The sequence below is a fragment of the Mastomys coucha genome, unplaced genomic scaffold (assembly GCF_008632895.1).
Source record: "Mastomys coucha isolate ucsf_1 unplaced genomic scaffold, UCSF_Mcou_1 pScaffold15, whole genome shotgun sequence".
In the NCBI taxonomy this organism is placed as follows: domain Eukaryota; kingdom Metazoa; phylum Chordata; class Mammalia; order Rodentia; family Muridae; genus Mastomys; species Mastomys coucha.
The window spans coordinates 131,611,631-131,628,696 of NW_022196897.1; the positions used below are offsets into that span (position 1 = coordinate 131,611,631).

Here is a 17,066-nt window from a genome sequence, read left to right on the forward strand (position 1 = left end):
GACATTCCCTGTTAGATCTCTCTCTACCTCATGGCTGCTGTCTCAAGATGTTATCTCTTAGCTACTGCTCCAGAGCCATGCCCGCCTGCCTGCTGCAATACTCCCTGCCATGATAGTCATGGACTCTAACCCTCTGCAACTGTAACTTCCAGTGGTTACAGTTAAAGTGTAAACTCTTTATTCTAATAGTTGCTTTCAGCATGGTTTCTCTTTACAGGAACAGAAAAGTAACTAAGATATGACCTGATGTCCCCAGTCTCCTGGATGCTCTACCTTTTGGTGAGGCAGATGACAAAGGAAATATGTGCAAAGTCTTCAACATCATGCTGAATATACACAAATGGGACAAGGACTACCTGTGCTTCCTGCCTTGGCCAGAACATGTGGGCTCTTGCCCCCTTTTGCCTCAAGAGTGGAAAGCGAAAGGAAACTGCCCTCAGATCCAGGACTACTGATGCCTCCTGTGGAGAGAATGCCTGACTACCTCAGATCGCCCTTGCCTGTGAAGTACCTTTTCCTCCGGTCTGGAGTTGATGTTAAATGGCTTGGTATCGGGTTGCCTTTGGTTTCGATATTGCCTCTAGTTATTTAAACTGAGTTTTCCAGTAAATAGACACACACTTCTCTTGATACAGCTACCTGGCATCCGTGTCCTTGCTTTCTCTCTTACCTGCTTGTGTTTTCAGGTATTCAATTATTCTCCGTCCGAGAGGACCCAACAGTAGTGAGGGTCCGCCAGCAGGCCAGACTTACTACAAGAACATAGAGGCTACACTGCTATCCACACCTCATTATTGACAACACGAGGCTTGCTAAAGGCCCTGTGCTGCTGAATTTAAGTCACATGAGTATCCAGGGTCTCCTGACAGTCTTCCTCCTCATCTAGACTCCAGATGACCTTAATGCCACTGGCCTCCTCCCACCCTCAGGACTCCTGATGTTTCTGTCCTTTGTACTTGTTCCCTGCTTTGCTTCGGATGTTTTAGTTCCCGGTCTAGTGTCCTTGGCACTGCTATATTGTTCAGATCCTCACACCATCTCTAGGAAGCAATCCATACCTTCCTGATCTTCCATTTTATCCCACCATGTTTCATTTTCTCCACAGAAATACTACAGGAGACTATAATGCATTTACTGCTTTCTTATATTGTTATCACTATTGAGAGGGCTAACAGGGGGGTGTACATGTCATGTTCAAGGGGAAGATGAAGCACTGAGGAAGTGGAAGAATGAATGGGCACTAGTAAGGCTCTTAGAAGCTGGAAACAGACAAGGGGAAAATAACAAGAGCAGTGTGAGACAAGACAAGGGGATTTGGGGCAGAAGGGGAAGACATGGGACAGTCAGAGAGAAAGTGGTAGGATGGAGGGCTGAGCTGTGCCTGGAAGGATGTGGAGGGACAGTTGGGTTTCCCTCTAGGTAAGCAGCAGTATGTGTGTGCGGTGGAGGCACAGAATCTGAGGCAGCTAGGGATCTTGAGAAAGGGACTGCCACCAGGGTAGCAGTACACAGTAAGTGAGGTGAAAGATGGTAGGGATAAAAGAAAGCATACCCCACTCCCTCACACCCACCGCACACACAGCCATGAAAGACTGACAATGTGCCAACACTGAATTAAAGGCGGAGAACTGAAGGCACAAGATGAGTCTAGCAGGTGAGTACAGTCCATATTTTCTAGAAACTGGAATTGCTATGGAGCAGGCTGGTGTCTGTCTTGCATGCTGTGTCAAGTGCCTGTGGGTTGGAGTGATCACACTTATGCACAGCAGTGGAACATTCTAACACTGTGATGGACACTGACAGGGCAGAGGCACAATATGCATAATTAGAATAGTTTTCTGGTGCCTATTGTTTACCCTCATAATTACAGGAAAATTGCAGGCATTTTGAGAATTCATAAGCATACAAAGAAAATCTGTTCATCTGAGATTCTATCCATTATCAATCTCTCTAAAATAAGTGATTTATTCATTTATCTAATGTGCATGGATGTTTTGCCTGCATGCATAGCTGCAACATCTGCATGCCTGATCTCCTTGGAATCCAAAATAAGACATCAAATCCCTGGAGACCAGAGTTACAGTTGTAAACTGTGGGTACTAGGAACTGAACCCAGGACCTCTGGAAGAGTAAGTAGCTAGTACTCCTAACCATGGAATCGTCTATCCAACCCCAAGCTATTATTAATTTTTATCTCTGTCCTATACTATATAGGAAGTTATACATTTCTAAGATATCACCAAATTATTAATAGTGTTCTCAGGTAAAGGATAAAGCTAAGTAACTGACTTACTTGTATATGTTTAGATTTCAGAAAGGAAAAAACTAAAATACACCCTAGAATTAAAAAAATGGGGTATTTAAAATATGAACTGAGATCCACATAAGTCAACAACTTACATCCAGTAGTTTCTCCTCTGTGGTTTGGAAGTCAGACCACGACATACTAAAAGTATACAAAGCTCCAGGCATGGGACCAAAGCACCCTGGATGGAGCTGTCAAGGACCTTGGTCAGCTCACTTTCCTCATCTGTTAAGAACAGGTGGCAGTGCCACTTCACTTCCTAAGATAGGTTCCAATACTAAATATGACCTCAAAAGCCAAGCCAGAGGGAACTTGGCTATGTGGTACCACTGCTGACAAATTCTTACACTCTTTAAGTGTAAGAATCAGGGATCAGAAGCAGGTTATATTCTAAGATATAACCCAGGGGTTATACAAGAGGGATGTGGGATGAGGTGATGGGGATAGGGGACACACATGGGGACAAGAGGTATCGCATTTGGTCAGGCAGGGGCCACACTGCAGTGTCACATTCCAAAGATGAAGAACACTGTGGGTTGTCATCCCATGGGCTGATGAAAACAATGTACCAAGGGCAAATAGGGTTGTCACTGGTCTAAGGACAACTGTCCAGAGCCTGCTGTAACCACTGTAACTACCAGAGCTGCAAGAGAGAAGGGCGAGAAGAGTCTGGACACCAGGATTAGACAAGTGGAATTTCATTCAGATGCAGCTGAAACCTCCCACAGCCTAGATATCTCCTTATATCTCCTGCATATGAGTTCTCTTCTTCTCTAGTAAAATGGCAAACTGTCCTTGCCACTGAGAACTGACAAATCCTTCAGCACAGTGCCTGGCAGACTCACTGGTTCTACAAATTTGATAGTCACAGTGCTAATGATATCTACTGTTTCTGCACAGGAACCAAGAAGGCAGGATATAGGCTCTGCTTTAGGAGGCACCAGAACTGCACAAGTGCAAGTCCAATTATGTCTTGAATGCCACACACATCGACTTTCAGTGGTAACTCTGTTGCTCATCCCTGTGTTGTCTTGGACTTGTGAATGATTTCTCCTAGACATGGTTTCCTCTGATGTACTAGGGATTGTGGTGCTCATCTTGCAGAGCTATGTCCAAAATTATAAAACGTATTTAGAGATCACCAATATTCTAGTTTCATGTGATGCTCAATAAACAGCACATCTTTCAGTAACAAAGCAAAGAAGGAATATGCCCCAAATGCCTTAAGTTAAAGCAGCAGGTGAACACCCAGGCTCCTATCTCAATCAAGCCAGAGAGGTCACAGCTTGAAACCTCACTTTCTTGTAGCCTAAGATGTCCAGCAACCAGAAGAGCCCTAACTAGCGTTGGCTAGGTCCAAAACCACTCAGACTATAAATGGCCAACGGAGGCAGCCTGTGACATCTTATAAAATATTTACCACTACACTCAGAACAAGACTTCTTAACTACCATCCTCTATAATGTGAAGAACTGAAAAATGGACTGATTACAGTTAAAACTGGTTAAAATTCTAGTAGAGCAACAACTGGAGCAGGGCTGTCCCTGAATTTGTTGCCTTCCTGTGGATTCTGCTCCCCTAACTGGGCCAATTTGTTTGGCCCAGTGAGAAAGGATATGCCTAGTCCTGCAGTGACTGATGTGCCTGCTGTGTGGGGGTTTTATAGCCAGGGGGCTCCCCCTTCTTGGAGGAGACAGGGAGGAGGAATGGGGAAAGGAGCTTTGAGAGGGGGTTGCGGTGAGGAGAGGGGGTCCTGATATTAGGACGTAAATTGAACAAATAAATTAATTTTTAAAAAGTCCTAGGAGAGAACTTAACATCAAAAAATAAACAAAACAAAACAAAAAAACCATTAAGAAACATGAATACCTTCAAAGTTACACCTATCACATTGATGGCATCCTTCACCTGCGGGTGGCTGGCACACTGTGCAAGCTCTTCACAGATCCAGACCCCGAGGGAGCAAATGGCGATGCATCTTTCAAAAGAGAAGCAAAGGGAGGAAAAGCTCATGAAATTCAATATATTTTAAATGACAAAATACTTTAAATCTATTCATTTAAAGGAACAGCAATTACAGGTATACTAACAGAATATTTTCCTTGGGAGAAAAGATAAAGAACTTCCAGTGGGCCAGTTTTCAGGATAAGCAAAATCGCCAATGATGGTTAGCACTTAAATATTTCAAGAAACAAGTAGCATATTTTCTCTTAAGTACCACAAACCATGTCAACCATTTTTGTTGACTCAAAAACTGTTATTACATTTTAATAACAGATAATTTTGAGAAGGAACAAAAAGAATCGATCTTAGATTATTGAAAATTGGGTTTGTAATTGTTTCCTTACAAAATATACAGTACATACTTCAAATTTAAGACAAACACTATATTTGATTTTAAAGTAACTTTCAACATAAATACATTTTCACTGTTATTTGTTCTAAACTCCATGCTAAGTTAAACTATTCTTCAAAGAAATGTGACTTTCTATAAATAAAGCAAGTTAGGATAAAGGAATTATAAAGGAATTATAATTTGATAGATATAAGAAAATAAATAAAAGATATTCCACAAGACGTTGGACCTAAAAAAGTGAGTAGATAATATTTTCAGTTTTTGAGGTGAAATCTGAGGGGCATGAGGCTTAATAAGGCAAAGCACATTATAGGCACTAGAAGATTCAGTTATAATTGTGTTACATTTGGATATTAAGACATCCAACTTGAGGTATCAAGTATAGCTAAGCCTGGCTATATCAAGAGTCATTACAAAGGCCAGGTATATAATTTGGAAACAATCCACAAGCATGGATTGACTGACTAGAATCTGTTGCTGGGTCGCTGTACTATGCTGAGTGAAGCAGAGAAGGGGGGGTTCACGTGGAGGTCAGGGAAGGTGAAGTGCCAGGAAGAATGTGGATTATGTTGCAGTGGACATGTTGTTTAGAAGAGGGTACAGACAGACAACTTCAAGGCTGCTAAAACCATACTAAAATTTTATAAACAGTCTTTATGAGAACTGAATGGAAATCCAAGACAATGAAATTGACTATGGAAAAGAAAAATTAAAAGCCAATTTTAAAAAATTATAGCAAATGAGTCAGGAAACAAAGGTAATAAACAGGAGAAATACTTAGGAGCTCCAATTCAAAATAAAATATTAAATAAGAAGACAAACACCCATGCGATCACTGGTAATAACAAATACAAATGAACTAAAGCTTCAGTTAAGAGAATGAAGATCACACAACTTTATACAATCATAAAATCCAAATATAGATACAGTTTTGCAAAGGCATTTTAAAGAGAATACAGAAAAACTATTTTTAAAAGATAGAGTGTTATATAGTATGAAATCAGGAGTAGATAAAGTGGTCTCTAAAATAAAACAAGTCATCTGTACAAACATAAATACATATGATTCACTATAGAGATAGGACAATTTCAAACGCCTATGCAACTAACAACACAGCCTTTGACAGAAATACTAAAAAATAGATTAAGATACACAGTGGGAAGCTTTTAATATAACTTTAGTAAATGATCAATGATTAATAATATATTATTAATTATATTATAACTAAATATACTTATTAATAATAATAATAGCTGAGGAGGAATGCACATTACATGAAAAACTGTAAAGTTATACCTAGAACAGTATGCCTAGTAATTAAATAACAGTATAAACATTCCCTTCTTTCTCTTTTTAAAGATAGTATTTTTCATTTTTATGCTTATAGGTGTTTTGCATGTATATCTGTAGTGTACAAGGAGGCCAGTGAAGGCTACTGGATCACCTGGGATTGGCATTACAAATGATTGTGAACCACTATGTGGTGCTGGGATCCAAACCCTGGTCTTCTGGAAGAACACCAGGTGCTTTTAATGACTGAGACATCTCAATAGCCCCTATGTACATTCTTTTCAAGAATATATGAGATATGTGCTAAAACTCACTATACATGGGGGAATAAACAAATATAAATATTAACTTTAAATAAAGTACAGTCAGCCATCACATATACATTTTGGTCTATACTATAATTACTTGAAACAAATGTACCAATAAAAGATAGAAATAGAGGGTGCAGATAGGTCAGCAGATAAGACCACTGTTGCTCTTGCAAAGAACTAGGGTTCAGTTTTTAGCACCAACATGGTAGCTCATATCCATGTATAAATTTAGTTTCAGGCAAATTACTAATTTGTATAAAATTTTAAAAATTCTAATTATATATATATATATATATTTTGAGACAGGGTTTCTCTGTGTAGCCCTGGCTGTCCTGGAACTCACTCTGTAGACCAGGCTGGCCTCGAACTCAGAAATCCACCTGCCTCTGCCTCCCAAGGGCTGGGATTAAAGGCGTGCGCCACCACCGCCCGGCAAAAATTCTAATTTTTTAAAAGACAATAATAACCATATATTTGGAAATTAAAAAAGCACAGTTCCATGAAGGAGTCATAATTAAAAGGAAAACATAATTGAAAATGTTGCATATTAAAACTTAAAATTTTGCAAAAGGTAGCCCTTACCAATAAGCCCTTATAATATTCATAAATATCAAAGGAAAAAGTTAAAATACACCAAGTATACATATTTTAAAAGTAACAAAGGAATAACATCACAAGAAGAAGAGTTTTAGAGCTCAAAGCTGAAAATAAAAACGAATATAGAAAGGTAAGCTAAGACAAAAACATACTGTTTGTAAAAAACTAGTAACGTTGACGAATCTGACAAGACTAGTCATACAACCAGAGAATACACAAGTACTTCACAGCAAAGATGAAATGGACACATTCTTAGACACCTGCTAGTGATATCTACTAGCACACGGGGACACTAATCCTACTGCTGCAAAAATAGTCTGCGTGTGGAGGAGAAAGAGCCTCCTCCCTCTGGCCTGACATCCAGACAGGATGAGGGCATGATGGGGATGAGAAATTACAGAGGCTGGGTGTAATGCAATTTTCTGAACCAGAATCTATGAATCAAGGTAGGTGTATCTCATACCCAAGTTTAGTGCAATGTTAACAAACTGGTCATGCACATAGCTTATGATAATGGCAGACTAGGAAAACTGGACTAATCTAGCTACTGAAGATGGGTTAAGTCCAAAACAATACATATGTTAACAAAATGTAAAATCACAAGAGTGCGCACGACAGTAAAGAGTTACAGGCCTCTGTCTTCCCATGTGCCTAAGGGTCATGACATGGGCAACTGCCTTGAGATGCGCACAGGCAGAAGTGGCCTGACAAGGCTGGGAGTTGAGTGTAAGAGAGGGATGCTCTCTATCTGCATTCCCAGCATTGGCCTTCACCTTGAGAGGAGAGGCAGGGCCTCCTTACCAGTTGGCCTAGAAAGTCACCTATCTTGGTCACGGACTGTAGCAGTCTTAGATACTTGGCAGAAGCACCTAAATGTTTCCGCACACTGACAAATGTCTCCTGAGGCACAAACTGTCTGCAGTTTAGAATCTCTGCCTGAAACACAGTTTTCATGAACTGTTGCTCTATCCCTCGTCCTTACTGAAAGCATTATTTATTTCTAATCTTGTTTCCTTATGTAAAAAGCAATGTAGTCTATATTCTTCACCTTACCCTTTTGACATTTTAAGCAGCTAAGCATAGCAACTTTCTGACACAATGCTTACTATACATGTCAGTGTGTGTGAGAGAAATGTAAAGGAGTTTTTAAGACATTAACTATTTATACACAAATGTGCATCTTAAAATTCTAACATAGTTTACCTCTTGTTCATCATTTACCTTGCACATTCATTTGGTTCCTCGGTAGCATTCTTCAGTAAAATATTTATGAGGTAATGCTAAAAACACAAAATTCAGTAAATGAAAATTTGATGTCATTGTTGGTTTCCCACATGTGCTGACCATGTCACAGGCACCCTGGAGCTAGCAAAAGGCCAGGGAGTTTGGGCAGCCCTTCCTTCAGGGAGAACTTGGCTCACCTCAGCAAGTGCCTCCCTGGTTAATGGAGCCAACCTGCAGCACAGCATTTCTAGGGATCCAGTGGGAATCAAGCAGAGCATCTGAGACTTCCAGATAGGAAAATCTCCATTTTATTTTGATTGGATTAGACACTGTACATTGAGTTACAGATTATAATCAGGTATTATGGATTGATTGACTGATGTGGGGACTTTTTGTTTGCTTCAAAAGCCAGCTGAGGACAAAAAAAAAAAAATGCTTACTTTTATTCCCCAAGAAATAATTTGGAATTTCAGGTTATTAGTAGCATTTAATCAGGCCAGCAATGGGATTGAATATTTAGCTTACTAGAATTATGTCTTATAAATTCATTTGCTACACTAATGCAGAGTAATTAAGCTAACAGAATTATTACAAATGATGATTCATTACATAATTATAATCCCTAGGAACGATAAACAGATCTAATAAAAAAAACACCAGAGGAGCAGAGCTATCAGGTCTAACTGCAATATGCTATGAATGTGATACATTCACAGTTCATACAATGCACTTCTGAAAACAACTACCAAAGCTTTCAAAAGATACAGCAAATGTCAGGGGAAAGTAGGTCAATGCATAGGATGGAAGACACAGTGATGTAGCTCCAGCTGTAGATGCTAAACTCAAGATTCAGTTATGTACCTTGACATCTTCAGCTCCCGTGACGACATCACTCACTTCTGGCACTGACTGCAGCAGAGGGATCTCCTGGTAGGTATTTGGGAAGCAGACAAGGGAACCAAGGAGAGTGAGAGCTTCTGAACGAGGTGCCTGCACACAAGGAGGGAAACACCAAGTTTCTCACACAGGCTAGAAGGTGGAAAAGCATGCTTTACTTTGTTCTGTTTTGAGAGGGAACCTTTATCATTTTCCTTCTGGGTATAAAGTATCAAACTACCTCTGGTTATTTTTCTGGTGGATGTTTAGGCAGGAGAAGTTTGCCTAGATGAAAATGCAAAACTCCAATGAACAGAAAGCATCTCTACATTTGATGTAAACAAGTGCTATAAAAAACGTTCTACAAGACTCATTCAGAGTTAGAAAGGCAAATGGCTGTCATGGCTGCTTAAAATAATTTTGGAGTTCATGATCTTGAAAGAGCAGGGCAATGAGAACAACCTAACATTATTTTTTCAAGTAAAAAGCAAGGGCATTCATAAGGAGGGGAGTTGGTGGTAGTCAACCAAAAAGAGGCATGGGAAGCAATATCAGTTAGGAATGGAGCCATGGCATCAGACATAAAGTCAGTATGCAATGGTTTGCTTAGTTTTTAAATATGAAAGTTTGGAGTGACTACTGTGAGCTGCTAAAGTTGGTTAACATCAGGCCTGCATGATGAGCACTTTGGCTAATGACTTCCATGGTACACTCCCAGTGGATACCACCAGTCTCAGTCTCATCTGACCTCAGAGGCATCTGACACGGTTCACAGACCCTTTGCAGTGTATTACCATGTGGCCTCTGGGATACTTTCTGAAGAGACCTAAGAGTCTCCCTTGATGGAACTGCCCCATTTCCTTACAACCTAACATTGGGGTGTTGGCTCTTCACTCACAGAACCATACTCAACACAAGAGCAAGCTAGACCTGGGGCTCCCTGCTGTGTGCTGCTTACAGTAATCCTCAGCAGGTCTGCACCAAGGCTTTTGTTCTGTTGCTGTGGACCTTAGGACTGGTTCTAGCTTTGGCTGTTAACACTGCTGCTATGTAGAAGCTTCAACAGATTTCTTTGTTGATTTGTTCCTGTGCATGCATTCATTTCGCTTTCTGGTTGCCTGAGCAAGCTGGATACTTAACATTCATAGTCAACTGTGACACCTGCAAACTAGCTGAGCAGGTGTGCTCCGACCAAGCCCCTCTCACCAGGTGCACAGCTTTAAACCTCACATTTACACAGAAAAGTAATTCAAAGAATCCCTCTCTTTTTATATAACTGTTATATTCATACTCTCTCCATTTAAAATGTCATTTTGCAAAGATTTTTTTTCTTTAGCATTATAGAGGTATGATAGGTAAAATTATATACACTTAAGGAAGCACTTCTCAACTCCTGGGTTGTAACCCCCACAGGAGTCACATATCAGATATCCTGCATATCAGATATTTATATAACAATTCACACTGGTAGCAAAATTATAGTTATGAAGTAGCAAAAATTTTATGGTTGGGAATCACCACATCATGAACAACTGTATTATTAAAGGGTTGCATCATGAGGAAGTTTGAGAAGCACGGATTTAAAGGAGATAACATACGTATGTATGTATAGCTAAAAGCACACATACTGTAAAATGAAAGCTATAATTAAGCTTAATTAACCAATCTATCATCTCAGATGGCTGTCCTTTTCCATGGAAGAACATTCTCTTGGTAAATTTCAAGTTTATAATACAATACTTTTAAATACAATCATGTTGTACAGTAGAGTAGGTCTCAAAAACTTACCAAAACTTTCCACGTTTGGATCAACATCACCCATTTACACCAGGCTACTCTGTTTCTGCTCATTTGACTTTAATATTTCACTTGTCTCAGAGATGATGCAGGTCCATGCCTGGCTTATCTCTCAGGCAAAGTGGCTTCTGGAATCACTCATCTTGTCAAAGATGACAACAGGTCTTTGTTTTTAAGGATGGAGAGTATTCTATTGTATGTGTCGCATTTGTTTATCCACATGTACACACACTTAAGCTGTTACTCTAACTTATTAACTAGGAATAATGCTGCAGAGAGCATAAGGGGCAATTTTCTCTTCAACATGCTGACTCTACTTCCTTTGGCTATACATCTAAGTAGACTCATCAGATCACTTAATGGCTTTACTAATTTTAAAGGGTCATTCTATTTCCAACAATAGCTGTACCAATTTACATTCCTACAAAGTGTATACAAGGATTCCCTTCCCTCTATATCTTCGACAACATTTATTTTCCCTTGTGATGACAGCAACTCCTAACAGTGGCAATTATTACCTTGTGTTTTAATCTGCATTTCTGATTTAAAGATGTTGAGTATTTTTTATATGCCCATTGACCAACTTATGTCTGGAAGGCTACTTTAAATAGCTCATGTATGCAAAGGTCCCATGTCCACAGGGAGCACGGAAAGGGCTGTAGCATGTTCTACAGAAATCCTCCTAGCAAGTATTACAATTCCTAACAAAGTATGATTGTCTTGCCCACACCATGTAATTTTTTTCAAGCCATCTTGAAGGCTTACCACTAACAAGAAGGTTCTTTAAAGATTATTTTCCCCAATCCAGAAATAACCAAGAGGGGGAAGTTGGCATCTTAAAGAAATTGGACATTTTTCTTCCTCATTTTTTTTCCTTTTCTCATTCTTCCTTCGTGTTCTTGTCTCTCCCTTTCCCTTTACTTTCTAATTTAGTCTCAGAAGAAGATATTAAGGCATAAAAATTCGAGCACAAATTATCAATTTTACAACCATTAACCACCTCCAATGGAAAGTGAGAAATTAACCATGTACCAGACAAAATTTAGGATCCATACTGATTTCATGGAAATCCCTAGTAAATCAAAATCTCATTATCTTTATATCTCAGTGGTAGTTTAACATACAAGAGACCCTAGATTTGATCCTAAATCTGGAACCAGAAAATTCTATTTATTTCTATGAGATTCACAGTAATCGGAACTAAATTTAACAAAACACCAACACATTACTTCAAACAAACACTTCAAATTCTCTCTTTACTGCATTTATAACTATAATGTCATTTACTAGAGAATACTAATAAGTGCCTGTAAGATAGGCCTTGCTTTCGTGTAAATGTGCTGACATATTAGTGGGATATGATTTCTCACACTTTGGCCTTTTGATGAAACGCCTTTCTAGTACCAGTATGTCATCTGATCCTACAATTTCACAGATCAGCTGCCAGGGTATCTACTCTGAGAGCCCAGTTTCACATCGCACTAATGAGTCGACACCTGTTAAGAGTGGAGAAATCTGAGCCTTGTTAGCAATTGTGAAGTCTCCCAGGAGCTGGGATGCTGAACATTGTCATACTCACCGCCAACATGTCTGTACTGAGGACCCTGGCAGCAGCAGTGATAAAGTCCCCCACCAGCATTGAGAAGCCAGGCAAACCCAGGGAGAAAAAGCGGGGTGAGCAGTTTTTTATGATGGTGTTTAAGACATCCTGAAAACAAAAATAAGGAAACACAACTGTAATGTTAAGAACAAAATTCCAAAGTGATTTCTTTGTATGTATGTATGTATGTATGTATGTATGTATGTATGGCTACCACTAATAAGACAGCAGAGCACTATGTTAGGCTTTTGTTCGAAAGAGTGCAGGGGATGCATAACTCCAATGGTTCTCATACATATCTTTTGGTAAAGGGAATGGAGACACCAAAAGCCACACTGTAATACTGAGGCTAGCTAAACATCTGTCCTGTATTCCATTCGCCAATGGGCCCCTTGAACAGGTGTGCAAGACAGACATATAAATAAAACTTGGAAACACCTGCTAGTAAAATAAAAACTGGGCTCCTTCTTTAGCTTCAGTCCCCAGAGGTTAGAGCACACTGTTAGAAAAGCTTACAGGCAAAGGATGGAAATGACCACTTCTCTGAGTTTCAGGCACTAAGAAATGGGACTGTGGTAGTGTTTAGGTAATGGTGTAACATGCATGAGACACTAAGGTCAGGGAGTTGCCACAGATCTGATGTGCACAGGAGGTACAAATACAAAGCCAACAGCAGCCACTTGCCAGAGCTCAGCATTAGGAGGATCTCTCTGACACCTCTCCACCCTGTGTTGATAATAGAATCCTGTGGAGGGCTGGCTGGTCCCCAAGGCCAAGTTCCTCATTTCTGCCTCTGGTGGATCAGATCTACCATGGCACAGTGTTCACACCATTATGGCCAGGCCCCGCTCTAAAGCCATCTGTGTGAGTATGTGCATGTATAAATGGGATTAGTATGGAAACTTCAATCTTCTTTTGCACAGACTCAGGTCAGACACACAAATCGAAACCACACGCTGAAGTACTTCAGTTATGTGACTTGTTGTAGTGCAGCTAATAGTTAGTGTCAATATACAAGTAAATAGCAAAACAGAAGAATCTTGGCTACTTGAACAAATCCTAACTGAACTATTAAATTAGAGCAAAGCATAGCAATAAGCTAATTTCCAAAGTTATCTTAGGCCTTTATAGTACGATTCATTTCACAATTTTCCTTCTTAAACACAACTTCCATGTGCTCACATAACATTTCCCCAAGACATGTTTTCTTACAGTAAATATAATTAACATTAAATAATAATATTTACATGATTCAGATGACCATATCATACTTAATATATTAGTGTCCACTTATGAGAATTAGTTTAGCTTAAAACTTGAAATTTTGGCATTTCAGTGGACTTTTTCTTACACAAAAATTAATGGATATATATGATTTATACATAAAAGACAAGACAGGTAAATATGTGATAGATAGATAGATAGATAGATAGATAGATAGATAGATAGATAGATAGACAGACAGATAAAAGGGAGAGATGGAAAACCCCTAAACCAAGGTTTCTTCCCTGTTAATATTTAAGCCTGTTTTAATCACATCCTGCGATACACTTTAGGGTCCATATCAGCCAAGACAAACATTCTCTGGGCTGAGCAGATGGATGCTGCAGGTTAGAAAGTGTGTAGTAGACTCATGCTCCAGGAGTGGAACAAAAGATCTACCTTTTTCATAATTAAGCCTCTGATTAATGCCCTGGGCTCCTCACCACACACCTGTAATTACTCACAGAGGTATGCATTGTGCTGGGGCCTTGTCTCAGAATATCAGGCAGCAAGCTTTCCAGCAGCAGATGGAAGCACATTTCTGTTGACATATGCTGCAATGAATGGATTCGTGCAAACCTGGCTAGCAAGGTACCAGAATGCCATGCATCTGAAGATTAATAATGCAAACAGCCATGATGTTAGCTTTGTTATGTTTGTGTTAATTCCATCTGGTGAGATGAGGAGCTAAAACCCTGAAGCCTAAGGGTTTTAAAAACCTTTAAGCATTTAGCACACACTAAACTCAAATGAGCCATTTTCACCACTGGAATTTAGAAATTTTGGTTTAAAGATGGTTTTCTGGAATAGGTCTGTGGGGACTAGGAATTGAATAATAAGCTGAAACCATAGTTTATAAACTTCTTCACTGGTGAATATGCAGAAAGGCTTAGAGGGGAAAACCATACACTCAGAAACTACAAAACTGTCACAGTGCTAGAGATGGCAGAGACAAAGTAGTGGAGATAAAGTCACAGTGCTCACCCAGGCCCTGGACCTGGGCCAGTGACTTCAACTGAACCTGTTTCTATGGGCAAAGAGATGGGAAAAAGAGGGACAATGACAGATGGCAAGCCTGCCCTACTTTACCACCCACATAAGACAGAGCGTAGAGGGAAAGTGTGCCTTTGCTATAGTCACTAAGGACAGTACTGGGGTAGGGTTAATTCGGGGGTTAAAGAGGAGGCCATATGACCAGTCAGCCAAATTACCACCACATGCTGGCTTACTTTGCTTATCTATACTGAATTGGAGCAGTCCAAAGAGTCTATCTTTGAGATAACACTTTAAAATTAGGAGTAGCCACATGGCACTCAGGAGAGCATCTGCCATCCATGTTCCCAACTGACAAGCATCCATGATGAGCTCCACTCATCTTTAACTCATAGAAAAATTGTTCTTTTACCCCATTCCTTCACCTTGAGGTATTAAAATCAATCTTTGAAAATACAAAATAAAATCCTTCAGATTCTAATAGTTTACATAGCCTACAGAGCTTTCCATATAAACAAGACAGAATGGCATTTCACCACACACCCATCACACCAGGGCTGGTCCTCATTCCCTTTGTAGTAACCTCCCTGTAAAGCAAGCAGGATTTGCCTAGTATATTTTTTTCAAAGTGACTCAATTTTAAGTTTTGAAACTTAAAATTATACTAGAAAAAGATTACCCTTTATCATAAACAGAAAATATTCCTTAAAAATATATTAACAAGCAAATAATGATGAATTTCTTGTAAAAACATCACTAGCTGCCAGAAGTCTTTACTTTGAGATAGGCACTTGTCTTTAAAATGGAAGTTTAAAATGTCATGGGGCCAACAACCATGGTTGTATCACCTCTACCTGGCCTGAGGAAGTCGTGTAAGGATGGATTGTGATGAACAAAGAGGCTGTCATTCTCATCAAATGATTCCTTCTCTTAAGACTGACTCTACTGTAACCACTGTTGGGAAATTTCCCTGTATTCAAACTCTCCCTGTAAAGTACTCTAGAACTGGGGCCACAAGGCCTGGATTAGATATTGTGGGCCACCCTCAAAGCAATGTGTTTCTCTCTTCCCTAAGATGGGATGATCCCTCCATAGAGAGCAGTAGGCAGTGGGATGCAGATATAAATGAATGTTTTATGGAGGCTTTCAAAGTACAGAAGTAAACAGTGCCAGCAATGTTTTTCAAAATGAAGAATTTTTACTCCATAGAACTCACTTCATAGGTTTAGTCAATATTATTTATTTAGTTAGGTTTTTTCTGTTTGGTTGGTTTTGTTTTTCAAAACAATATTTCTCTATGTAACAAACAGCCCTGACTGTCCTGGAATCTACTTTATAGACCAGGCTGGCCTCGAACTCACAGAAATCCTCCTGCCTTGGCCTCCCAAGTGCTGGGATTAAAGGGGGAGGCAACACCATGCCTGACCCCCTAATAATTTATTGAATGAATGTTTTAATAATCCACTGAGGAAGGGTATTTTTTAAAATTTCCGAGATGACACAGAAGTGACTTTGGTCAGACATTACCCTAGAAATTCAAAAGCTCTAGCAGTCAGTACCCTAAGACAACCCCTTTAACAAGCAATTAGAGATTGCGTATATATCACTTGGGGGCAAAATGGAAGCAAATATGGGAACACAACCTTTAAGTTTTCTAAGCTTTATCCTTTTGAGGAACTCTAGACCCTAACTCAAACAAGTGAGTCTAGTAGTAAGGTCTGATTTTTTTCTGTACCTTCTAAACAGACTAAACAAGACGTTAAAGTAAACAACAGGCTTAGTGGTAAATGGACTCTGGAACAGGAGTCAGGTTTATACTTTAAGTTGACTAGGATGGAGCAGACAAACCTTGTTTTTGCTGGAAAGAAACCACCCTGTGAACTGTTGCCTCATGGTGAACAGGACACACTGCATTTTCCCGTTTAAGTGAAAGGTCTGTGTGCAAGCTCCATGCTGAGTGCGAAAGCCAGACAGGAAGATGAGAATTTTGCCTTTGCAGCTTATCACCAGGTTCAGGCTTCTGAGAAAGCAACTGGTGAGAACATCTGTCTCTTATCACTGATCTTGCAAAAAAAAATCAGGTAATTCAAATAGAGGCGTGTTGTTTCCTCTCCTCCAAAGCACAGTTCTATAAACACAAACTACATCCAGCCCCTCAAATGAATCGCTTTAATTGAATGCTATGTACACAGTAACTGGAAAAACTATAAGTGATAAGGAAAACATATGGTGACGGCGGCACAAATTGGCTTACTCATTCTGCACAGGGCTGCTTCTTTAGTTCTCTTATAATTGACCTTTAGAACGATAAATGTGTAAAATAATTTTGTTTATTATAGCTCTAAACCTTCCAACAATTACACAAGATGAAAATTTAAAAAGAAAGATTCCTTCTGGAAGCATTTCCATTGTTTACATAATTGCACAGCTATAATTTAGTGCTTGTGTTGTTAT

At 39.5% G+C, this 17,066-nt stretch overlaps 1 protein-coding gene across 3 annotated transcripts in view; it reads right to left on the minus strand.

Moving 5' to 3' along the window:
- Ralgapa2 (Ral GTPase activating protein catalytic alpha subunit 2) overlaps positions 1-17,066 on the minus strand; it is a 285,753-nt gene that overhangs the window by 105,310 nt on the left and 163,377 nt on the right. For all 3 annotated transcript variants that reach the window (XM_031372139.1, XM_031372140.1, XM_031372141.1), the window contains 4 exons: positions 12,336-12,464; positions 8,945-9,073; positions 8,081-8,139; positions 4,175-4,283 (listed from right to left, as the gene is read on the minus strand). In XM_031372139.1, coding sequence (XP_031227999.1) covers positions 4,175-4,283; positions 8,081-8,139; positions 8,945-9,073; positions 12,336-12,464 — 426 coding nt within the window. The remainder of the gene's footprint in view (positions 1-4,174; positions 4,284-8,080; positions 8,140-8,944; positions 9,074-12,335; positions 12,465-17,066) is intronic.